Source organism: Eschrichtius robustus, chromosome 11 (assembly GCF_028021215.1).
Source record: "Eschrichtius robustus isolate mEscRob2 chromosome 11, mEscRob2.pri, whole genome shotgun sequence".
Classification (NCBI taxonomy): Eukaryota; Metazoa; Chordata; class Mammalia; order Artiodactyla; family Eschrichtiidae; genus Eschrichtius; species Eschrichtius robustus.
In genome coordinates, this window is record NC_090834.1 from 74,845,537 (window position 1) to 74,871,805 (window position 26,269).

At 48.5% G+C, this 26,269-nt stretch overlaps 1 protein-coding gene across 4 annotated transcripts in view; it reads right to left on the reverse strand.

The window, feature by feature from the left end:
• ABCC8 (ATP binding cassette subfamily C member 8) overlaps positions 1–26,269 on the reverse strand; it is a 74,458-nt gene that overhangs the window by 32,891 nt on the left and 15,298 nt on the right. For all 4 annotated transcript variants that reach the window (XM_068554587.1, XM_068554586.1, XM_068554585.1 and 1 more), the window contains exons 7-12: positions 20,067–20,231; positions 16,780–16,935; positions 11,975–12,109; positions 11,483–11,645; positions 2,358–2,398; positions 1,015–1,160 (exon numbers count right to left, since the gene is read on the reverse strand). In XM_068554587.1, coding sequence (XP_068410688.1) covers positions 1,015–1,160; positions 2,358–2,398; positions 11,483–11,645; positions 11,975–12,109; positions 16,780–16,935; positions 20,067–20,231 — 806 coding nt within the window. The remainder of the gene's footprint in view (positions 1–1,014; positions 1,161–2,357; positions 2,399–11,482; positions 11,646–11,974; positions 12,110–16,779; positions 16,936–20,066; positions 20,232–26,269) is intronic.

Genomic DNA, 26,269 nt, shown 5'->3' on the forward strand with positions numbered 1-26,269 from the left:
CAGCATAGCCGACCCTGGAAACGGGAGCTAATCCCCTTCCAGCCGGTTACTCCCTAGTCAGATACGCCTACGACCACGGTTCTACTGTGTTATGCCCCCTTCCATCCTTGACCCTCCTTCCATCAGCGACTTCATTCCAACAGCTACCCCTCCCTGCCAGCTGCCTCGGACTTGCCAGGGTCCCCGAGACAGGGGTGTCACTTCCCTCGAGGCTGGAGGGGCTTGGGTACAGAGGACATTTGTTACTGTCTGGTCCCATTGGTGATGAGAAGGGACATAGCCAGCTCTCCCCAGTGGCACGACTGGCCCTTGCTTTCAAGGAGCTGTTTCAAAGGCCTAAGGAGATCTTCACACTCCAGCTGTGGCCTTCTCCAGCCAGAGCCTCAGCCTTCTACCTTCAGGCTTTCACTCCCAAGAAGGCAATGCCTCTGGGAGAGGGGCAGAGTCACCACTGGGCTCTAGAGCCCAGAGGTGGGGCCTCCCAGAGTGCGAGCCAACTGGGGACAGTGTGTACGGGCGCCTGGAGGAAACTGCTCCACTGGGCGGGGCTGTGAAGGCGCTGAGACCCGTGGAGAGAACAGGGGCTGTTCAGCTTGGGCAAGACCGAGATTTGGGGGATACCTTCTGAAATCTGAGGCGCTGTCACGTGGGGGAGGGCCGGCACTCATTCTGTGTGGCCCTGGAAGGCAGAACTAGGACCAGTGGTTAGAACTGATGAGGTTATACCAAATTTGGCTCAACACTGAATTTTTCTTTTTATGGAGTTCTCTTGGAGGTGACACTCTCCTTGGAGGACGTAAGCACGTTGGCTAGCCCTTCTCAGGGACTAGAGGGAGGGAAGCTACACATGGCCCGTGTCCCTCTGGCCAACCACAACCAGCTTCAGTGAAGCCCAGATCAACGGGCAGGCATGTCCTGGGACCAGACAGCTGTGGTTGTAGCAGTCACCAGAGTGAGCCCTGGGGCCGACACGTGAGCGGGCTGACCACTGCCCTTGCTGGACCCTCCTCTCACCTGACCAGAGCTTTGACTGTGGACCGGACCACACTGGACAGCAGGAACAGTGGCGTCACCAGGATGTGGAAGAGGGAGAGGGAGGCAAAGGCTACCGAGGGGGAGAAGTCGGCCTCTTTGAAGAAGCTGACGTGGCCCACGAAGGTCTGCGGACAGAGGCACAGATGAGACAGAGCAGAGCGTGACTCAGAGTGTGGGCCCCTCCCTCACTGGCAGCCCTCAGCCCTGGGAAGGAAATGAGAGGCGGGAAGCAGGGGACCTAGGGGACCTTTGGGTTGGAGACACCACCATCCTCACAGTCATCTCATGGAACCGTCCCTCCCTGCCCTGCCTCCTTCATTCCAGGAATGACCAGGGAGGAGCCCTCAGGTTAGGTCAGCTCTGCCCCCTCTCAGACAGTAGTCCTCAGTCGGAAAATGTAAACACGATACTTACAAACCCACCTCGTAGTCTGTCGCCTGCCCCCCAGCCTCCGGGTACCCGGCTTGGCTCCGTGGCCTCCGCTACCCAGAGTTCCCCAAGGAACCAGGCCAGGAACCAACTCAATCAATCATGTTGAAAGTGAATTCCCAAGCGTGACTGACAGGCTGTGAACTCGCCACAGTTCAGGGACGCCGGCCCCGGGGGAAAGACATGCATCTTTTTAAAGAACTGCGGACGTCACAGAAGCCAGGGATGGGAACCCTGGGTGAGGGGCTGTGGGCGTGTGGCCTTTCTGGAGGGGTGCACTGCCGGCCCCCACTGCTCAGCTCCTACACAGCTTTGGTCAAAATTGCTTTAGAAAACCACCATTGTCATATTTAATGGCATGGAGAATTCTTCGTGTCATATTCTTACATTTTAAAAAGCAGTTTATAAACCTGCATACGAAGCACAATCCTAATTTTGTAAAAATGCCGTATTCTGTGAATCAAAAAAAGACTGGAGAAAAACACATTAAATTTGTTGCCAGTAGGATTATGGGTGATTTAAGTTCTCTTTGCCCTTTCCCTTCTGTATTTCTCAAGATTTCTACAAAAACATGTTTCACTTTTATAATGAAGTTTGATAGCAGTTTTTTTTTTTTTTTTTTTTAAAGAAAGTTTAATTGCTCTAGAGACTAAGCGTTGGGTCTTCCAGGCCAGGAGGCGGAGGTCCTGTCTGCCTGGAGTGGGGCAGTGGAGCAGGGACAGGCTGCATATATAGACTCTCCATCCGGCACCCTATTCTCAGTCTCGCTGCTGAGCTCATCTTCCGAAGCCCCTGTGCAGAAAGGCCAAACCCTGGGCGCCTCTCACGCCAGACAGCCTTCCCCACCCCGCCCAACCAACTCCCACCAGGAGGCGGAGAAAGGATCCACTTACGATGAGGACGGCTGCAATGGGGATGGCCGTGTTCATAAAAACTGCGGAGGAAGCACAGGGGGAGTTTAGTGGGAGGAAGGAGACGGCTGGAAGTGAAGCTGCCCAGGGTTGGTCTGAAGGCAGGGCAGCCTCTGGGGTCCTTTCCCCAGCCTGCGGGGTGGAGCTGGGCAGAACTCTAGCTCTGTGGCACCTCCAGCTCCTAACGTGTGTCCCTCAGGACGCTTATCTCCATCTCTGAGACTTAAGCCTTTAAATAAAGGTTGAAATGCTCTTACTCTGCTCCATGTGGACAGTGTGAAGAAAGCCCTGTGAGGAAGTGGCAGGGGAAGGGATTGGAGAGCTGGCGGCCTGTGGTCAACCATGAGGTCAGCGGCACGTGTTTCTGGGGGCACCAAGTTGCTACTCCTTCCTCTGCCTCTGGTCCTTGAATCCCCGCAAGCCAGGCTCACTCGGAGGCTGAGAAGCTTCCCAGTCTCCCATGGCTCTTAGGAAGGATTTCAAACTCACTCACACTGAGGTATTAGTGACTGAGGACTGCTGGAAGCAGGGTCTGCCTTAGCTCTAAGGCTGAGAATCCATGCCCAGGTGGGACAGTTGGTTTGCTGCAACAGAGGCCCTCTCCTTATTCTGTTCACAGCGTGGCCCTCAGACTCTTCATAGGGACCCCAAAGAGCAAAGAGGTCTGGACTTAAAGTCAGAGAAGGGCGGAGTCCCCATTATTTCTAAGCTGTGTAATCTTGGGCTGATCGTTTACCTTCCCTGAGCCTCGGTTTCTTCACCTGATTTTTGTAAACTTGTACTTACTTGTTCACATACTCTGGCTCTCTCCAAGGTGAGAGCAGGTAATGTAGGGAACAGGCCTCTGTGATGCCTCAGTGCTACCTGAGTATTATACCTCACGGGCTGCTAGCTTAGCCCTGCTCCTCTGGTCCAAGCTGTGAGATGCCCGAGAGGGCCCTGACCCCAGGCCAGAACTTCCAGAGGGAGCAGCCCTCCTGGAGTAAGAGATGCCCATCCTAGCTGCCACCTTCCCACCTCCTCCTCCTTCCTTCAAGGAGCCTCTTCCAGACCAGCCCAGAAAGGAGTCTGGTTCTGCCATTAGCCAAATTAAAGGAGGAGCCAGGAGCCAGGAGCCAGAGGCCAAGGGCTGAGCCTGTGCACATGGCCCCTGTTTAATGAATGGCGAAGTGTCTGACACTCCGAAGAATTCCAGACCGTCAACACCATTCCAAGAAGCTGATTGTCTACTTACTCCAAGAGTCCTGCACCAGCTAGCACATACATGGTGTGTGCTGGAGATGTGGAACCCCAAGGGAGTGGAAGAACGTGGTCCCTGTTCTCAGGGGGCTCCCAGTGTGAGGAAGGAGACAGGAACTATGCTCCCAGGAGACACCTTATAGGACGGGGAAAGAGGGAACATGCCCATACGGGGTTCCCAAGCAGATAGGAAAGATATTGTGCCCATCTTTGGGGAATTCCCAATCTATGCGCCCTGCCATTGGAGGCCTCCCTGTCTCATGGAGAAGATATGGCTGGAGCCCTTGGGGCACTGCCAATCTCTCCGACCACAAGGCTTTTTATCAACACTAATAACACATATGACGGTGATTTAATTGCCCTTCTTGATGAAGGTTCCATGGTCTCCTGGTGCCCACCTCAATGCCACAGCCCTCCCTCACAGCCCTCTCGTACTGAAGGGGGCAGGATAAGCATTATTGGTTTTCCCACAGCATAAGGAACCCAGATCTGGGACACAGGACACAGCATGGCCATCACTGGCTGGGGAGAGGGAGGGAGAGGAGGATGTCCATCAGGCCTGGGCCACTGACCATCACCAACCATGAAGCTGTAAAGACAGGTAGCCTCGCCCCTCCCCTCCAAGGCAGTTCCTCCAGGGAGCTCCCTCAGGCAGGGGCCACCTTCTGTTCCTCTCCTGCCCATCCTGTCAAAAGGTACCTGTGCACCCCACCTCGGCCCCTGCCCCAGGCCAAGACCCCTCCCACACACACGGGGGCTCAACTCCCAGCTAAAGAATAGGCTTGGAAGTTAGATTATAAATTCGTACAACTCGCTCAGAAAGCAATCTGGTGCGTTGTAGCTAGAGCTGCACAGAAGTTCATACTTCTGATCCTATAATCCCTCTCCTGGAAAATTATCCTGAATAATCACTCAAGAGAAGCACAAAGCCCTCAGCAAGATGGTGTTAGCTGCAGCACTGTCTGTCACAGCAAAACAAAAACCACAGCCACAGCAACGAACCACTGAAACGAAGTAAACTGGAAACATCTAACAGGAGCAGCTGTTTTAGTAAATGAGGGAAAGCAACTCCAGGGAGATTCTGCAGTCAGGAAATGTGTGACAATTGACATTTTGTTCTTCTGCATGTTTTCCCTGGTCATGATTTTTTGAATTTTTTTTTTTTTTTCTATTTTATTGTCCTTATTCTTGCAGCTGCCTGAACTCCTTTGAGGAGTGAGACAAGCTATACATAAAACTGAAAAGGAGCATTCCAAAGCTGACGCAGCAACATGGAGAATGCACATAATATAATTAACTTCTGTCCTGTTCTGGCTGATGTATGGAGATGCTAAAGAATGAAAATGTTATTTTCCATTGTCCTCATCCTCTTCTGGAGGGATGGCCTTTGTACAGAGAGCTCTGGGTCCCCTTCGGGGTGGGTGCTGGGGGAATAGACTCACCAGCTGCTTGTGTTTTAAAGGCCTCTCTGAAAATCACCCCATTAGGGTCTGGGGTAAACATGGCTGGAACTGGGGATGTCAGTGCCAGAGAGTGGGGGGCCCTGGATGCTACAGGCTCTGGCATCTCTCCGGGCTCAGCAGACACCTCTGTGCCTGAGTTGAGGGAGGGGTGCGGTGGGGAGGGAAGGCAGCTGGGCATCCCAGCTGTCATGGCTGGAAGACCTGAGAACTTGCCTCCATTTTCCTGAACCACTTAAGGGCCAATGGGACATTAAAGGCGGTGGAGGAGTGGGAAATATAACCAAGAATAGATTTCTCTCCAACTTTGGCATGGGGTGGGCTGACTCACTTAGATTTGATCTAGGAAAAAATTAAAAAAAGAAGGACATGACAGTGCTCAACTCTTGAATGTTAGGGAGTAGGGAATACTGTTAAATAACACTAAGTGGAAGCAGAAGATTATGAAACGACGTGTGAGTGTGATGCCATTATGGAAAAGTTTAGTTGCATGTAGGCAGCTCAGAAAGGCCACCTTCAAGAGGGAAAGCCTTTTTGTAATGGAGTAGAGATAAGGGTACCTATTGTTTTAATACTGCCCCTCCAACCTTTAAGAAATAATTCATTCAGAAATTCTTTTTTGAGGGTCTCCTCTGTTTCCAGGCATTGTGTTGTGTTCTGGGGGTTCCGTAGTGAACAACTGTGTCAGCTTTTCATACCCCCCAAACAAAACAAAACAACAGATCAACTGAAAACAAAGCAGGGCTCAGATCACCTGCTCCCCTGCCCTCTGGGCTTTGGCCAAGGAATGCTGCCTGGCCTTGTGGGTGGCAGTCGTCCCCCCCCACCCCCGCCGACCCCGCACTGCAATAGCAGGAGCTTTTCATTTGCAAAACATTGATAAATATTTCAGAAGCCATGCATGGGAAGGCACAGTGAGCCATTTGTGCCTCTGGTTAACTTCACCCCCTCCCCTACCCAGGGCCAGGGGAGGAGCTGCCAGCTCACAGTAACTGCAGGCTGCACCTGTAGGAGGGGAAAGGCATTTCGAAGTGAACAGAGCTATTCAGCCCGGTAGTCAGTCTGAAGTCAGCAGAGGGAAGGAAAGTAGGCAGTGGTGTGCCCGGCGCTGGAGGTGGCGGAAGCAAGGCAGGAGGCTCACAGCCACACCGATGGCGGCTTCCAGCTCCCCCTCAGACACCCAAACCCCCCGCCAGGCTATGCATCAGCAACCCACTGTGGCTGTACCGGCTGGTGGAAGGAAGGGCAGACGCTGAAGTTCAGAGAAGCCGGAGAAGGAAGGGGCACCAGGGCTGGAGGTCTCCTTGTCCCCGCACACTGGCCATTCTGAGTCAGGGCCTCCGCCGAGGAGGAGAGAGGGAGCATGAGACTCGCCAAGAATAGCCAGGCCCTGGGTTGCGGGGAGGGGCGGGTGCTGGGTGCCCTGTGAATGGGGTTCACAGGCACCATCCTGCCCACCCCACACCTCCATCCAAGCTTGGGGGCTTGTTTTTTGCTTTTCAAAACATAGCATGAGGCCAGTCACATTCATTTGATGTGAACTACCTGCCTGTGGTTCAGACCCAAGTGGGAAGAGGGAAGACCCCTGACCACAGAACACTGGAAGAGATGGCAGACCCACCTTTCCTTTAAAATCCTTCAATGCCTCTCCTGCCTCAGGAGAAAAGCCAGCACACAAGGTCCTGCATGATCTGGTCTTGTTACCCTCTCCTCACCGTGATATACTCGAGTCTTGAACACACCCGTCATCCTTTTCACTTTTAGGCCTTTGTGCCTGGAACATTCTTCCCCTCACTTGGCTGACATGTGATCCTCTGGGCATCAGCAATGGGTTTCACCTAGCACAAGGCTTCCTGGACACCCACCACCCCTAAGACGAGGTTGGGTGCCACTCTGATGGATTCCACTTTCTGTTCCTGTCACTCACGACACAGTTGCCCGTCTGGCTTCCCTACTAGACTGTGAGCAGCCTGCCGCATCCCCCAGGCCTGGCATAGGGCTTGACACATAGTGAGTGCTTAGTAAACATTTATTAGATAAGGGAGCGAAAGAAATAAAAGAGGCCAGGGCCAGGTGTGCACCATGAAAGAGAACACGGGGGATTTAGAACTGACCCTGTGGCTCTAACCACAGGCACGGCCCCTGTTCATGGCATGGTCTCCCACAAGACTGCGAGGCTGAGGACTGCGCAGCCTCCTCTCTAATGCCGAGGGCCTCAGGAGAGTCTAGCACAGACAGGAGGCTCTGGAATGGGTGCTGCACAAAGGACAGAATGAACTGGCAGCATGTCAACTGGTTGACAGTTAGGGCCTGGGACCCCTGTGTCACCCCTGAGAAGCTTGTCCTCAAATTTATGGCTGGACTGGACACCTAGAGCTACGTGGGTTCTGCAAGGAAATAAGGGTTGAATTGGTTTCTAAGGGGAGTGACCACAGCACTCGCTCGCAGCTTTTCCCCACTTTGTCTTCTGCTCATTGAAACCCTGCCCGTGGCAGATGCAGCCACGCCTCCTCTTGCATGAAGCTCCGCGTGAACTATGAGCCCGTGCAGGCTTCCTTCTTCTCTGTTCTCTGCCATTTATTGGCTGAGGACCTCAGAGAGTCCTTTCACCTCCCTGAGCCTCAGTCTTCCATGCTGTAAAATAGGACAATAGTGCTACAAACCTCACAAAGTTGTTCGGAGGGTTAAATGAAGTCAGGCTTGCTGGGCAGCAGCATGGAGCAGGTGCCCATGGTCGAGAGCTCCCTGCCACACTGTTTTCACGTATGTTAGCTCTGACTTCTTAGCAGAGTATAAACTCCTTGAGAACAGGAGCACATCTTTTGGTCTCTTGCGTCCCTGCCAGTGCTTAGCACATGGCAGGGCTCACTTAACGCCCTCTGAGTAACTCACATCTGTTTTTCTTCGAGAGGAAATGTTGATTCTGGATTTTGATGGCGGAGAAACTGTATCATTTCCTTTTCACCCCTTTGCTCTGTCCTGCCATGCACCAGCTCAGGGCTCCACAAACAGGAGCTCTCAGTGATGCCACTGTGAGACCATCAGACAGAGTGTCAGAGGTAACCTTGTCTTCCCGACAGTCTGCCTGGTGTACAATGACCAGACTGAAAGCCCAGCAGGCAGCACCAGGATGGGCCCCATCAGGAAACATGACTACAGGCCTCCTTTGCGGCGACAGGACCCCATGGCTGGTGCCAGAGGCGAGAATGAAAGATGCCCCATTACCTCAAGCCTAATGACCTGTATCCTAATTCTGGGTGACAGAGAGCAGGAGGCAGGAAGTCCAGGAGGAGGTAAATGAAAACACACTCAAAGCATATAACTGCAGCCTGGCGGTGCCCTCACCCTAACACCCTGTCTCTCCCCATCCCACTGCCGACCAACACAAAGAAACCCATCCCAGGAAGGGCGAACAAGGAGCAAATAGCACTTGGCTTTCAAAGCTCTCTCTCCCGGAGGGCTCTTCCCCTTCCTCCTCTCTGCCCTCTTCCAGGGACCAGCCTGGGCTGCTCTGTTTATCTCTCTAGGTCACCAAGTACTGGACAGGTGAGGGGCCCTGGGGAGACCCCTGTTTAGCTCCAGAGCCATTGTCATCTCAGCTCTTGACAACACGGAGCCTCCTTGCCCCAGGTCCTCCTGGCTCCGGACCCTTCACAAAGCCATGGCTAGTCTTCTGGGGGCCCCATAGGACAAAAAGCACCTACTAGACAGGCTTAGTGGGCTAGCCTGGGAACCTAGGCATCTTATGATGTTGTTTACATAGGAAACATGTCCCAGCAGTTGAAGTTTGGATTGCAGGAAATAAGCATACATCTCTTAGAAGCAAAGTAGCTGCCACCTGCCCCCACCTGTATGACCAGAGGCTGTCCCTACTTTGCTGTCAGGAATCTTGGGGACCCAGTGCTCCCAATTTCCTTACAGCTTCCCTTCCCTCTCTCCCGTTGTATCAACAGTGAGCCCGCCCTACTCCACCCCGCCACATTATTGCCAGGAGGCGGAAGACCTCCCCCACCTCGGCAGCTGTTCCGCCTGATGGGGTGTCTGGAAGCTAGGTGTCTGTAACTCACGGGTCTGTACACAGCGTGGGGTTACTGTTACCACGACCAGGCTCAGGGGTAGGCAGAGCTGACAGAGAGGCTGAAGAGGGCCTAGGGTGTGGACACTGGTTTCTCTGAGCTCCCCAGAGGCTCCTGCCTGATTTCTCCTGTCCTATCAAGTGCTCAGCCCGGGGGTGCTTGGAGGCCACAAGGTCACTGCTGAGGAACCTGGAGTGTCTTGGTGAAGAATCTAGGAATACTGCCATGCTCATCGCTCCATTCTGAGAAAATCAGCTCTTAGCAGGATTTTCTGCAGAAGGGTGCCGTGGCTGGTGCCATGATGGTGGGTGGCCTGGCCACTGGTGCCTGGACCAGGACGTCATGGTCTGACCGGACACAAGGAAGTGCTCCGTGCAAGCCCCACCTTGTGAGAACCTTCAGGTTGGACGCTGGCCACTTGACCCCACCAGACCCTCTTGCTAGGCAACGTGACTGCCAGGAACACACAGATGACCTGAAGGACCACCTCATTCTCCATGTACCTCTCTGGGAGACACATCTGGTGCACCCTCCACTGCTGCCCAGCACTGCCGTGCCCACAGGTGTGTCTCTTCCTGCCCCACCAAGAGAACCAACTTCAGCTGGAGGGGGGGGGTAGTCGTAGTGTCTACCTTTCTTAATTTCCTTCCCTATTTCCCACTCCTGTCAGAGCCCATGCTGCGTTGTTTCTCTTCTATTCAGAGACAATAGCCTGAAAATGGTGCCCATTGTGCCCTCAGTTTTCTTCACCCCACTTAGGTTCCTGGCTCTGGGTGGAAAACAGCATGAGGCTGGGAGTCTAAGAGATTCCAGAGGATCTAGTCTGAGCCAAGCCATTAACCTCAGAAGTGACCTCAGGAAGATGTCCCCCTCTGGGCCTCAATTTCCCATCTGTAAAATGGTTCTCCCAACTTACAAAAACATTTTTCATTTATCTCTCCTTGCCACATTCTGTGTAATTTCCACAGATCTATCTTTTTATTCACAAATTCTCTCTTCCGCTATGTTAATTCATTTAACCTGTACACTGAGTTGTTTTTTGTTTCTTTTTTATTTTTTTCTCTCTTGGGGCTTCCTCTTGGCCCTTCCTACCAAAATGGCTCTTAAACTGGATAGATCAGGGAATCAGAATGGGGTTTCCTAGCTGCTAAATATCTACATCCCAATTATGCACTTGGGCAGTAACCACAAAGGGGTGGATCCATGGAACCACTAGACCAACTGTGAGATAAACTTGGGCCAGGACTCCATCCATCACCTGACCTCTATATGCTCACTCCGACCAGGGGGCCAGCTGAATTAATTTCAATAACTAAATTTTTAATTTTTAGAAGTTCTTTTGGCTTTCTTTTTGCTGTTTTGCCTTGTGCCTTCCTTTAATTATTTTAACACACTTATTTTGTTGGTTTTATTTTGTTTTGTTTTTTGGCCATGCCGTGCAGCTTGTGGGATCTTAGTTCCCTGGCCAGGGATCAAACCCGGGCACTCAGCAGTGAAAGCACGGAGTCCTAACCACTGGACTGCCAGGGAGTTCCCTTTAACGCACTTATTTTATTATCTCTGTCAGACTATTCTATCATCTCGAGGTATTGAGGAACTAATTCTCCTGTTTGCTGACTCTCACTCTGGTGGTACATCTTTTCTGGAGAATTTTTATTTCTTTATTATCAGCTCATTGTTTAACATGAGCATTTGCCACTGGAGTCCTATGCTCTCTGGAAAATGGTTTTAATATGCGTGTCTTCTGGGACCATAGGAGTTTTACCAGTTTTGGTCTTTTTTTCTCTATTTTCGGGGCTTGGGGTTCCCAAACCACTTGGTTAATGTAAATTCAGTCCCTACACCTGTGAGTACCTCAAGCTTGAGCTTTTGTTCTTTAAAGAGAAATTTTCTACCTCTCATGGCCCCAGGTAGATGAAAGCTTCTTTGTAGCTTCCTTAAGGCACTGGCAGCTCAGTCTGACTTATTGACAAGAAGTCCTCAGACTTGGGAGAATTCAAAACTGCTGTTATTTATTCATTTATTGCTGCCTCTCAATAACATATCAGCTTAATAAGACATCAAAGACCACATCTGTCTTTCTCATCACTGTACCTCGAGGGCCAGCCCAGGGCCCTGCACGTAGCAGGCTCTCAATACGTTTGCTCGATAAATGACTGAAGAACACTGATTTCTGGCAGCTCGGCTACAGGAGACAGTTTGAGGCTCTCCTGGATGGGATGATTCCCAAAGTCTCCCGCTTCTGCCACCCCTACCTCCTCCCCCAGCCGTGGCACCCTATCCTGGCACGTAGGCAGCAGCACACAGGGCTGGCTGGTTGCGGGGGACTCACTGGAGATGGAGGTGTAGACGGCGAAGGCCCTGAGGCTGGTCATCTCCTTCTTGCGGGTCACCTCCACCAGCGTGCGGAAGATGTTCTCCCAGGCGTACAGCTTGAGCAGCTTGATGCCACGGAGCATCTCGTTGGTCTGCTTCAGCCTCTCGTTGGAATACTCCTGCCAGGAGTCACTGAGTCAGAGAAGGGTTTCTTTTGCCCCCATCCCACCCAAGAGGAAGGAGGTGAGTCAATGCCCTCACCATTTTACAGCCTACGCCCAGCCTCCGTCTCCTCGGGGATGCTCCATTAATCCCATTTCACAAAGAAACCGAGGCCTGGACAGCTGAAGTGACCTGCTTAAGGTCAACCGTCGTGTGGACGTGTGTGGGGGGCACTGTTTGGTGACATCTGGGGGAAGAGTGAGGAGACCCACTAATGTAAGGGGAGAGGGGGCAGTATGGGGGAAGGATGGGAAAAGGGGGCGCATGCACACCTGCAGATACTTACCAGTGTGCTCCGCTGGGCCTGGGAGAGCTTGGTGGCCACAAAATACTGGACTGGAGCCAGCAGAATGATGACAGCTGCTCCAATTAAGGCACTGATTCCGAGGATGTAGTAAAGGAGAATCACACCCACGATGATCTGAGGGAGGGTCATGGGAATGAGTTCCCTTTGATCTGGGGGCTTCCCTGCCAGGGGGTATTGGCAACCCCCCCCCCACCACCACCCCGTATCCCAGTGCCCTAAAGTGGGACATGCCTTGGTGTCCAGCTTTCAGAACTTTCTTGGGGAAAAGAGGAGGAGGTGTTACAAAGCAGTTTCAGAAGGAGGGATTAACATGATGGGCTCTCACACAAGCAGAGAATTTCTGGGCTGGTAACTAACTGCATTTATCTGCAAGGCTGGCTGAGGCATTAACTCTCTCCATGTCTACTTTCCAGATGGAGGTCTAAGAGCTGAGTTTGCACAGTGAGTGACAGCACCTTTTGTTCTGTTTGCTGGTTTTCAAGGCTGATGGTTCACTCTCATTGGAAAAAAGTGATACGTGAGCAAAGGGGCAAAATAGCTGCATCCACGCCAGACAAAACCAGTCCAGGGTCTAAGAGTTTACTTTTCATCCTTATGCTCCTGGTGTCTTTAATTTTTAGTGGATCTGGTAGGTATCCTCTAAAAAGAGAATTCATTCTGTTTCTAGCTTTATGTAAATGACAGCTGGCTTCTGAATATTTATGAGAAGTATAAATTACTCTTGCCAGCCCCCAAAGCATCAAGATGACAATTTCTCAGGTCGCCTTCAAAGGCAGACGCTTCTAAATTCAGGGCTTATTCTAGAGGAACAGATGTGCTGTCTTCCTTAATTGAAAACAAAAAGTGTGTCTGGGTTGGCCCTGCACTCCCTGAGCCCTACACCAAATTGGCACTAAGCTCCTGCACCATCTCAAGGGCCAGAGAGTGGGTGGGTGGCTCATGTTATGTCTATTAGTTAGAGAATGCCTCCTGCATTAGCAGGTTCCTAGGGGGCTGGTAAATGACCCCTTTACCACCTGCCTCCCAGTGTTTAACTGATGTTAAATGCTGGCATGGATGGGCAGAGGAGCACATTAGGAGATGAAAAACCTTCCTACTCTTGCTGGCCACCACTCCCATCATCCTTCTGGAAAATTATCCCTGGCATCCACTCTTTCCATTAGCTGTCCTCATTTGGAGGCAGTCGGGGTGTTGTTTAGCAGCTTGGGTAGAGCAGGATACCAGGGAAGCTCTCAGAGCACTGCCAGAGTCACCGCCAGGGCCCCGGCTGGGGGTCGGTGTCTGCACGCCCACCACCTCCAAGGCTGGCAGCTGCTGGGGCAAGAGCTGGGGATGTGACTTCTACTGCCACCAGCCTCCTCCTCACACTTCAACCACCCTTTGTCATGCTCCCCAGACCCTTCTGCCTCCTCTGCCCTTCTGCAGGGGTCTGAATGGACCCTGTGAGAGAACATACCAGAAATCAGGGATTCTGAGTGTGCAAAGCAAGTGTGGGGAATAAAAGGACTATTTTGTCTCCTAGTCTCAGGCTAGGAAAGCAGTCTCGTGTAGTGGTGGGGAGATCACAGTCCCAGGAGTCTGCAGCCGAGTTTGAATGCAGTCCCAGCATTTACTGGCAGTGCAATCTTGAATCTCAGCATCTTCATTTTTAAAATGGTGATCTTAATTGCCCCCTTAGCAGGACTGTTGTGAAGATTAAATGAACATATATATGATAAGAACCTAGAATAGTGCCTGACACTTAGCTGGAGACACGGTGGCTGACCCTTTTTTAAAGATCTTTTTTTGACATGGACCATTTTTAACGTCTTTATTGAATTTGTTACAATATTGCTTCTGTTGTTTACGTTTTGGTTTTTTGGCTGCCAAGCATGTGGGATCTTAGCTCCCCGACCAGGGATCACAGGGATCGAACCAGCACTCCCTGCATTGGAAGGTGAAGTCTTAACTACTGGGCCACCAGGGAAGTCCCTGACCCTCCTTCTTAAAAACAAACAAACAAGCCTCATGGGACCTCTGTCACTAGGGAACCACAGAAAGGCGATACCTGGGTATGGTGCCGCTACCAGCTCACTGTGTGGCCCAGGGTAAGGTCCCTGCCCTCTCTGGGCCTCTGATGCCCATGGGATGAGGAAGCACAGAGGTCCTCACTATGGCCACGTTCTTTGACATGGTTGCCAATAAGCTTCAGGGGGCCCACAAAGCCCCTTAAATTGTAGGCAAAATGTGTGAATGCACATTTGTTTATCTGAGAAGAAAGTTTCATTAGGTTTTCAAAAGTATATGTAGATCAGTGGTTGCTTAGAGCTGGGGGCAGGGATGAGGAGTGACTGCCAGTGGACGTGGGTTTCTTTTTGGGGTGATGAGAGTGTTCTAAAATTGTGATGATGTTGCACAACTCTGTAAACATGCTGAAGTGAACTGTACACTTTAAATGGGTGAATTATATCTCAATAAAACCGTTAGTTAAAAAAGTATATGTGAATAAAAAAGATGACAAATCAGGGAGAGCCCCTGGGGACAAAGGAACAGGGGCTCCTGAGCTAATTTCAATACCATCAAAAGCCTCGTGCGCCCTGTGGCCAACCAGGCTGCACATGGAATCCTGACCTGGTCGAAGGAATTGTATCAATTCCGGTGGTAACACTGTGTCTTGAGGGCTGGTCAAAGCTATAAGGGCAAAGGTACAGTCTTTGAGGAATTAAAACAGAAAATCAAATGATACTTCATGATAAATAAGGAAAGGTAAGTACTTTGTGGAGGTAAAAATTCTTACCTAATCTCCCACCCCCATGCCCCCCCCCCCACCGTGTTGTGAGAGTTAATTACACAAGTGATACAGGCTGGGCAGGCCAGGCACAGGGCAGGGGCTATCAGCTATTAGGTTTGCTAGCAATGGTACATGTGCAATAAACACTATTAATGATAGTAACCAGGGACTTCCCTGGTGGCGCAGTGGTTAAGAGTCCGCCTGCCGATGCAGGGGACGTGGGCTCGAGCCCTGGTCCGGGAAGATCCCACAACCGCTGAGCCTGCGCGCTAGAGCCCGGAGCCACAGCTACTGAGCCCGTGTGCCGCAACTACTGAAGCCCGTGTGCCGCAACTACTGAAGCCCGTGTGCCTAGAGCCCGTGCTCCACAACAAGAGAAGCCATCGCATTGAGAAGACCCGCGCACCGCAACGAAGAGCAGCCCCCGCTCACCGCAACTAGAGAAAGCCCACGCGCAGCAACGAAGACCCAATGCAGCCAAAAAAAAGAGATACAAATAAATAAATAAATAAATAAGTAAATAAATAAATAAAATTTTAAAAATAAAATAATAGTAACCATAACAATGCAGCAGGTCTGGTGGACAAAATCTTCCAAAACGGGTTGTTCGAGGGAACACAAGAGAAACAATAAAAGGCTGTGACTGTATTAGATGAGCTCTCCAGGCCCTTCTATAGCTTCTGTAGTCACTGATCCATCTTGGTAGAGTGGAGGGGGCCACAGGGATCTGGGTGTTGGTCAGTGGTAATAGGGAATGGTGTATGTGGCTGTTCCCATAAAAAGGACCATCAGATTTCCTGCCCTACATCCAATCTTGTCTAGCTGCCTCCCTATGCAAGCCTCTCCTTCTGTTTTTCTTTAGTGTCTCTTACACATAAACTTTACAGGTAAGGAAGACCAATAAAAATCACTTTAGATTAAGGTTTATGGAATCTACATCCCAAGAAGCAATGGATTCTGGATTGGTAAAGTTCTTACATCAAAGTGAGCAAGTTAGAGGGCTCTGATGTTTACTTAGTGACCACTCTATGCCAGGCACTGTGCTTGGTGCTTTGCTTACATTATCTAATTGAATCATCAGAACACCTCCAGAGGGTAGGAATCATCCTCTTTTCCCAGATGAGGAAACCGAGGCTCAGATAGGTTAAGTACTTGAATCAGCCTGCCTCACCCAAGTCCAGACACTTTCTGCTATACCAGGCATCCCCCGTGAAGCCTGCAGGCCCTCTGGGAATGGATCTTGGATTTCAGCTTCTGGCCCGAGCACCAGAGTGAAGATTCATCTTCAGGCACAGGACAGGAATCACAGACTCTGTGGTGGAAGAGCTCCAGATGAGAGATGGAGCAGACGAGGCCAGGAGTCAGGTAAACCGTGCCGGGGATTCTCATTCTACTGTTGGGGGAGAATGTGCCTCCTCCAGAGCCAGTCCCAAAAGTTGCCTGGCTTTAGGGAATGCCATGTTTTAGATTTCCAAAATTAACACAGGCTTATTGGAGAAGTTAGAAACACATAAACAAAATAAAAATCACTTGTAATCCCACCACGAGGACTTTCAGTTCTTTTTTTTCCTGTGTGAATCTGTGCAAATATATACATGTGTATATTCCAATTTAGCAGGAAGCACACTGTGAATACTATTTTTAACTTACTCTTTTTGCTTAAAAATACATCGTGAACACTTTTCAACGTAATTAAGTACTCTGCTATAACATAACTTTTAATGTTTGTGGAAGTGTTCCACACATGATTATTCTATTCTTTTTTTTTTAAGGTTGGCTACATTTTAAAAGTCTTAGTGACACTGCCTTCTCTGATCATCAAGAGAGATGGCTAGACCACTTGCAGAGTATAAGACAGTATAGACACCCAGGCATACACTCCATGCAGACCCCAAGGGGATAGAAGGTACAGGCAAACAAGGAATGGAAGATGGTGAGCTCCTGGCCACTGGGCATGTACCAGCGGATTCTGGTTTTGTGTCCCCCAAACCCCAACAAAGCACACATCCCTTACCTGTACTGGCATAGCCCAGAGGTTTGGGCACAAGAAGAAAAACCACATGAGCTGGTTGGTGTCGATGGCTACCAGGTTACAGATCTGCCCGGCAGTCATTTCCCCCATGGATAGGTTGGAGGTGGACAGGTGCATAATTTTATTGTAAATTTTGGTCTGGAAATGAGAGCAGAGTATTTCACGTTTGTCATCATCAACATCCTAATCACCACCCCAGGTGCCATGTGTCTCTAAAGTGCAAGGTGCTTCTCAGACATTCCCCCATGGAGCCCCAGAGCAGCTCTGTAAAGGGCACTGCGTGATTGTTCCAGTTTTACAAATGGAGTAACTAAGGCTCAGAGAGGTAAAGGGCTTTGACTATAGTTCAAGCAAGTCAGAGAGGCAGCATTCACGTGAGGAATCTGTGCTAGCATGACAAGCTACTTCCCCAGCAAGCAAGGCCCTTCCCTTGGAGACAGGACTTAATTAGCTTTTAAATCTTAAAAGCAGATTTTCACGTCCAGTTGCATTCTTGATTTACCGGAGGTCCGTGGAGAACACACTTTAGAGCCATAAAAATGATGAAGGGTGGCAGCCATCTGTTTTAATGCGGCTTCTTCAACAGGGAAAGTGGGTATGCTCTGGGGCCAAGTCCTGTCTTAATTGAGCCTTTAAATAAAACAAGGATTCAGCCTGGGAAGGTCTTCTGTGAGACAAATGCTTGTGTCGATCAGCCCCAGCACCGTCCGGAGTCTGGCCACCCCAAGGACCTTGTTCTACTTCCCCAGGGTAGATGGGGAGCAGCCATGGTAATGGCTCCCTGTGAACTCCGAACCTAAAAGCTCTATGTGCGCAGTGATTGTGCCTCCCAGAAAGATGGCAATTGTCAGGCTCTGTGCCCTTAAACAAGGAAAAATGCATTCCTTTTAGGGATGCCTGCTCTTGAATGAAATTCTACTGTGCATTCTGTTGCAAGGTGGATTCCCAGCCCTTAATTCATCTTTTGTGTAAAACCGGGCTTTTTCGTGGGTCAGGTCTGCTTAAAGCATGAACCTGTTCTGTCTTTTTCGAGTTTATATATACCATGGGTAAGGTTTAATACAATGGCAATGACATTTTTTGACAGATCTATGCTCATCCTAAGTTATGTGCAATTTGTCTTTAAAGAATAATAATGAATCTAGTTTCAGTGAAGTAGGAACATACAGTAAACTATCAAATAAAGCATTATTAAGACCAGGATACAGAGAATTACACAACCGAAACCTGGTATATGTCAAAAATTATATATAATACAGGAATCTTGCTTCACAACTTTTCATGCAAGAACTGTGGTTCTTCTCAAACTCATGAAGACATAAACCCTTATCTATAAGTTTCTGTAAATCTCTGAAAGGAAGAAGTTTTTTTCTAACTTGCTCCCATAATTAGTGCCAGCATTTTCTTTCGGGGACATAATGAATTCGTGCAAAAGATTCAGACAGTTTAATAAAAATGATTACATGCTAATACATTAAAAAAACATATTTGGCTTTTTTAGTATAATTGGAAAATATTGGGCTAGTGTGTGATTTATGACAGAAATAGAAAGTGGATTTAATTACAAAACTGCTTGACTATGAAATTGGCTGCTGTTTGTGGTGATACATGCCTGCCTGTCACTGGAGGGGTCTGGACAGAGTTTGGGATTTTAGAGAGGTTTTCTGAACTAGCAATAGCTTGGTTCTCCTAGATCTGAACCCCTACGAGTCTTAGAGGGTCTTACATTTTCCTGGGATCTGTCTACCATTCTCACTTGATGACATTCATGAGGAAATGAAAAACCACTGGAGATGGACAGCTTCACAAGCTGTGCGCTATACAACTCCAGGGGGCGCCACTCACATGGACTATACCAAGATAACCAGAGTTTGGACCCAGACACAGTCTCCAGCCCAGGCTATACCCTTCTCCTCTCAGTTCCTTTTCTGCAATGCCTCTGATCCTGGCTCCCAGAGGACCAATCAATGTTCATGATTCTGAGAAAAATTTCTGAAGAATGAGCTGGCTTTGGGATTTAGTCACAACTTCCTAGTGTTCTACTGACTTCATGGGAATTGCTGGGTATGGCAGAATCTGCCAGCTGTCCCCCACTGTCCATTCTCTTCTTTTTGTAAGAAGAATTTCTAGCCGGGCATATATGGCTGTCAAGAATAAAGACCAGGGACTTCCCTGATGATCCAGTGGTTAAGACCCCACACTTCCACTGCAGGGGGCACAGGTTCGATCCCTGGTTGGGAAACTAAGATCCCACGTGCCGCGTGGTGTGGCCAAAAAAAAAAAAAAAAAGAAAAGAAGAAGAATAAAGAGCACACTTTCTAGCCTCTCTAGGTATAGCCATGTGGCCAATTTCTCCCCAGTGGGATGCGAGAGGATCTGTGCAACTTCTGCATCATGATTTGAAAAGAAGGCAGCATTCCTTCCTATTGTCCCATCTTTCTTCTTGTTAGTTTAAATGTAGACACGATAGTGGCAATTTCAATAGTCTCATTAAACCATGAGACAAAGTCATGTAAGAAGGCTGGCAAAGCAACATTACAGAAGCAGCCAAGGTCTCTGATGATTGTATAGCTGCCGCATCAGCCCTGACTAAATGTGCAAAACAAACTTGTATCCTATTTAAACCACTATCACACTGGGTCTCTCCATTCCAACAGTGGAACCAAAATTCTAATGAAAACACTAGGGCTCATCACCACCTTGCCTAATGGGGCCCTGAATCCTTCCTGACCTTGACCATCCTTTCAACCGACTCTGAGAAGGAAGCCACAGCAGACAGGAACAAGAACCTAGACCCAGGGACTTAGCAGGCTGGATACGTCTCTCTTGTCATGACCCAAGATTTAAGAGTTCAAATAGATCTTACAGTCTATCTGGTCTTGGTATGTCAAACATGCTTCTTTGTAACCAAAGAAGACCGTCTGGTAACAGAGCCCTGGAACAACATTTATAGAAGGATTCTTAGGCTGCACTTGCAATCAGCAGGAAAAAGTGCTGTGATTGATTAGTGATGTCCGTCCCATTCAAGGCTGAGCAGTTGACAACTCAGATCTAGTCCAAGGCAGAACTAGGGATAGAACTACTACATTTCCCAAGACCAGCCCAAGGCACTCTCCACTATGTCACACTGCCTTGTCAATGGTTATTGTTTCAAAACACTGTTAAAGGGCAACAAGAAAATAAATTCACAGCAGAATCATTCTTGAGTGTCCATCAGGACAAATAATGCAGTTCTTATTGTGAAGTGAAAAGAATAATCATTCAAGTACCTGTATTGCTCCTCTCAAGTTAATTCCAGTTTCAATGGCGACATAGTAGGATGCTTGCAGAAATGTCCTTTGTAGTAGGAGGGCAAGGAACAGAAGCACGGCTAAGACGTAGGCATTAGCAAGGAACTCTTGGGATGAGACAAAGTAAACCCCGAGAAATTGTGTCTGTTGGAAAGAGAAATTCAGAGGTGGTAGTCGTTGCCAGCAAAATGACTGCCATTGGTACCTGTTACTGGGCCATAGAGGCCATTATTATAGGACCCTCCATGCTTGCAAGCCTTGTGCAACTGTTTATGAGTGAAAAATCAGACTAGCATTCTTCTAACTATAGGGAGGGTTGCCCATACTCTCTCCATCAATAAACTTAGGTGAACAGAATGTGGCCCAGTTCTAACCTCATGCCCATAAATATGACTCTCAGCTTTGTGGCCACCAGGCCAGGGGAGCTCACTCTGAATAGGACAAGAATAAATAGAGCGAATCACAGAGCAGCCAAAACTAGAACTGCTAGAACAGATCCCACGACGTGTGTTCTCTGCTACAAAAACAGAATCAGCTGAGGCTTTGTCCCACATTCACCAACAGCCTGAACTGTAGAAACTTCTGGGGAGAAAGACCAGCAGAAAACATGGCGGTAGTGTTCCCAGGCGAGAGATGGGAACTCATTGCCTATAATTGACTATTTCAGACCCAAGCGCCCCAGCCTTGTGGGCTCCTGGGACCTCCTTTTAAATGTAAGATTTCCTGCACCTCCAGCAAGATCTCAGATGATAAGCAGTGGGGGAAAAAAAAAAAAAACACTTTGACTTCATTGCTAAAGATACCAGGGAACAACAGCATGTGTTTCTAAATTCATCATCAACAGCTCCCGGGAAAACTTTGATCTTGATTAAGTCCATCGCTCCCCAGCAGAGCCACATCAGTGTTTCCATGAAGACATAGCTCTCCCCTTCCGGAGACTCTGCCCTGAACTTTGCAAGTGATTTGGAAGGGTGTGGGAACTGCTGCTGCGGGATAAAGAGTGGTGGCAACAAAGTGATGAGAGGGAGCCTGATGGCATGTCCACACCAGAGCAGGCTGAAAGGGTCAGGATTCTAAGCGGAGTCCTGTTCCTAGAGTCAGAAATTCCTGCATCCTGGATACAGGCCTTTTTGATGGTAGAGAAGATCTTGCCTCTTGGTTCAACAAGCCCCTTTAACCAGCCCTCACAGCTCCATGGAGCTGGTCCTGGTTACAACTGTATGGCCCTTCCTCTGTGGGATGGGGTCTCTCCCTTTTGGGGAACAGCAGGAAGCAGATATAGGGAGAAGTGAGGTCTCCTAGAAGGGGGTCCTACTGACACCTGAAGCCCCTGACTCTGTCTCATTTGTTAAAGTACAACAGGGAAAGGGAGAAGGGAGAAGGGAGAGAGGGTGGGGATGGCTGGAAGCAGCAAAATGGACCTTAAAACTAGGCCATGTGGCTTCAGAACCTGACCTTACAGGGAAGCAAGGGGCAGGATACAATATTTACCAGGTGCAATGCGCACAATACGCAATGAGAAGAGTACCATTATTAGCCCAATTTTACACATGAGGAAATGGAGTTTCAGCATGGTTAAACGGCTGGCCCAAGGTCACATGCTGATAAAGGAAAACACGCGAACATGAACCTGTGTGATGCCAAAATCACTACCGTAGATCCACTACTTAAGCCTCATCCAGTCTTTTGACCTTGAGTCTCCTACTGTCAGCTACAAGCTTGTGACTTGTGGGGGACTGAAAGATGCCCACCTGGATGGTCCTGGGTCGAAAATGTAGTCATCCAGGCTTGGGAAAAACCTGGTCCTGTTTAACATGCCTTGGAATTCTTCTGTTCTACCAGCCTCTGTAGAGACCCAGCTCTGGAGAATAGAGTCCATTATTTTAAAGCCACAAAGCACATCATGGGGATTTATCCCAAAGGAAATAATTTAACATAAGGAAATAGCTGTATGTGCAAAGATGTACTATCTCCGGATTATAGCAGGGGGAGAGTGCAAAAACCCATGTAAATATCTAACCACAGGGAATGGGTAAGTATATTACGATACTCATGGGAACACTATGCAGCCAAGAACACCAGTTACCATGAAAGCTCTCGAGCAGCATGGAATGACACTCATTCACTGTGTCACAATGATCAGAAAGCACATACGCTGGAAAATGAGGGCTAGAAAAATCAACCGATCTCATTGGTTAGGCTATGGGTGCTATTTATTAAATGCACTCATCAGTATTTGTACATTTTTCACAAAGCAACAAATTCTCTTTTTTCAGGTCTAAAGGCAAAGCCTTGACCCCTTCCCCTAACAACACACACACCCTGCGGTCAGAAATAATATTTATTTGGATCAAGAATTTTGTGACCTGTTAAAATGAAAATCTGCTTGCAGGTATAAGTCATTGATTGGGTCATTATTTGATCTCTCTTCAAAGAGACAGCGTAAAAGAGATGGAGGCCAGAATAGCTACATTTTGATTAAGAAGTGGGTTCTAGACTAGCCAAAGAGGCCCAGGATGCTGCCCAAGGAAGGCAGGCCTTGGGAAGCTTCAAATGGCTGTGAGAGCACTGGCATTGCCCAGCACCTTGAAGACTGGAGAGAAAAGGCCAAGGACTTACAAGTTGACATTTGGCGGGTGGTAAATGCTTTGGAAGATCAGATGCCCTTGTCTCACATTTTCACAAGCTCTCAGGGAGGAAATTGTGTTTGTTTCCAGGGGTTTCCCCAGTAGCGCTCAATAAATATATTTTAAATTAATCAGTGCATATGATCTTCATCCCCCATCTACTTTTTATAGAAGCTATACATGTCCCCATTTTACAGTTGAGCCAACAGAGGCCTGCAGAATGTAAGTGACTGCTGAAGAGCGCAGAGGGAGCTTGTTGCAGAGGTAGGCCTAGCACCCAGGACTCTTGATTCTACAGGTCTGACTCCCGTTGCCCCTGCCTGGCCAGAGGTATGACTGGAAAGGCTCCTTTCCCTTGTTCTCTGGAGCTTAAAGGAGAGGGGGACACTTGGGATCTTGCTTCCAATTTTGGCAAGGGCCAAAAAGTGAATTGCTTGTAGGTCCCAGTTCTGGGAGGCCCTGGGTAAAAACACTGAGAACTGTCTTTGACCACTCACAGACCAAGGCACCCACCCATCCATCCACAACCATTTGACATCGTGGTTTAGAGCTTAGACTCTGAGGTTAGCCATATCTGAGTCTGAGCTCTGACTCATTAGGTTAGCTACTATGTCCTTAGTAAGTTCCTCAACCTCTCTGAGCTTCAGTTTCCTTACCTGTAAAATGAGGCCATTAAGGGTTTCTACTTCAGAGAGTTGTGATGAGAATCCAATGTAACAATGTAGGTGAAAAAATTTTTTAGTAAGTGTAAGCAGTAACAGTAACATCTGCATTATTCATTGAAGAATCATTTCTCCTGTGCCTCCTGGGTGTCAGGCATGGAGCTCGGCACACAGAGGTCAGACAATGCAGGTCCTGTCTTAGGAGACTCAGGGTCAAGTTGAGGAAAAAGAAAAGGGGTGCTTTGATGGTGCAAGCGTAGGATATTATGGGAGCACAGAAGAGGAGTATCTAGTTCAACCAGAGGAAGGCTTCCTGGAGGAGGTGACATTGGAGATGCATCTTGGCAGCTGAGAGGGGGTTAGTGACGCACGCCAGACCAGAGCAGCTCATGGGCACTGTCGTAAAGAGACCAACCCACACGCTGACATCACAAAATCACAGAAATGCATATAAGTTCTCAAAGTACCCACAGTGATAGCCACAAATATAGGCATCCAAATGGGAACACAGATATACACAGAAAGAGACATACCAAGAGACACAGGGACAAACAGAAGGACATACGCATAGACTCATAAGCAGGTCTCAGGAGAACTCATTCAGAAACAATACACACTCACTAACCTACACGTGACTCCCACTGAGGTTTAGAGGCCATTTGAAGCTTTGGCCCTGAGATCAAACCCAGACTGTTCTTTCTTTTCTTCTCTGCTCAGCTCACAGCCTAGAGCAGTGCCGGCAGGTTTCAGATGCCAGCAGTTTTTCATAAATCCTTGCCCCCCTGACAGATCAGAGGCATCCGTGGAAGGTGACAGATTGTTGGTGGGGGTTGGGTGAGAGAGGGGGCTGGAAAGAGATCTACTGTGGGCTGTGCACAGCCTGGGTCCCAGCTTTCCCTGGGGAGTGGCAGGGGGACAGGAGTGCCAAAGACCTAGCAGGCTATATGACACTTCCAGCAATAAAAGAAGAGATAAGAAATGCTTGTCCTTGAAGATGCCAAGGGCGGTATGATTCTTGTCAACTGTGAGTATCCTGGCGAGGGAAGAGAGGACAGGGCAGCCACTGATAATAGAGTAAACAATGGGTGCCCGGCTGCGCTGACTGCAGCAGGATGGACTCAGGCTGAGCGGAAAGAAGGGCTTTCTCACTGAGAGGGTTGTTAAACACTGTGACGTGTAGCTAGAGAGATTCCTTCTTTGTTCATAAAGACCAGGATAGCACCTGTCTCTCTGGGTTAGAGCTGCCTGCCGGGAGGTAGGGGGGTGAACCAAGTAACTTTAATAAATGACCCCTTTCCCCTACTTTCTGGGCCCAGAAGCCCAAATGAGAATTAAGCCATATCCCAAGCAACCACACGATGGAGGACTCTTTGTTGCTGACACTGGAGACTATATTTACTTTCAACTCTCGTTTCTATGTCTGTAGTTTGCTGATTGTATTTGGGCTGCAGGGAACAAATATTAAATTTGATAAGGCCTGCTGCCACTGAGGCAGGGCCACCTGTCTCGGCGATTTATGTGCCAACAAGTAACTGAGACAAGAGCGTTCCGATGAGAGGGCAGCAAATCTCAGGGTTTGTGTATAAACAAAGAGAAAAGAGAAGGCAAAGCTAACATTCAGATGAACTAATATTCTAAGTGTTGTTCTCACCATCTCTTTGACACATCCGCCCTCAGAGTTCTTAGGAGACTGGCATAACAGTTTTGGGAAACATAGGAAGGAGAAGACGATGTGGACAAGCTGATAAGGACTCTGGCTGGTGTCACTCCCCCCTAATATTAATAACTGGCTCCATGCTGCTGCAGTTTTATCAATGTGGAGTATTTGGGGGTCACCTAAGGTCAGACTGAACCTGAAGGTGACACTCCTGTGGACAAGAGAAGCAGTCTCTTCCCCCCTCTTTTGGGGCCAAATAAAGTTCAGCGGCTCAAAAGCCACTGAAGTCTAAATAAGCAAAAAGAGTCCTCAAAGTTTTTTTTTTTTTTTTTTTAGGCTTTCTCAAGTTTATTTTTTTGAGAAATTGATACATTATATAAGCATTTTCTAAAAGCGAAAAAATTGTGAAGTACAGTAAAGTTTTCAAAGAATTTATTTCAAAGTTAATAGTCCTCACTTTCTTGATTGAACAAGAAATCTACCCATCTTAGCCTAGCCAACTCCTATGCATCTGTCAAGGTCCCATTCAAATACCCTCTCCTCTACGAATCTGTCATGATCACTGGCTGAGTTAGTCACTCCTTCTTCCCATAGTTCCTTGTATCTACTTCCGAGTAGTAGTATTTAACACATGGTATAAAAATATTTTATTTAGATTTCTCTCTCCTCCATTGGGTTTCACAATCCTTGGAGCCAGCAGTGATGGCTTGATAATAATAATCAATTTAGCATCATGATTGTAAATGCCCAGACTATGGAGTGAAAGAGACTTGGTTTCAAATCCTGACTCTGTCACTAACTAGCTGAGAGATCCTAGGAAAAATTACTTAACCTCTTTGAGCCTCAAGTTCCTCATCTGTAAAATGGGGATTAAAATACCTACCTTATAAATTGTATGGTTATGTGAATTATATCTCAATAAATCTGTTACAAAAAAAACTTACCCTAAAGGGCGGTTTTAGGGATTAAATGAGATAACCCATGGATAACTTCTGCACACAGCCAGGCATGTATTAAGGGTCAAGAAGTGGTTGTTATTATTGTTAGTCCTCCTCATCGTAACCATTGCCTCTATACTCCCACAGCCTAACCCAGGTCTGGCACATGGTAGGGTTCAATAATCATTTGCTGAGTAAATCAGACAAACAGACTTGGAGTGTCTCATATTCCCGGCCAAAAGTACTCAGCTGATTAATTATATCTCTGGAAAAAATTCATATGACCCTCCTGAGGATT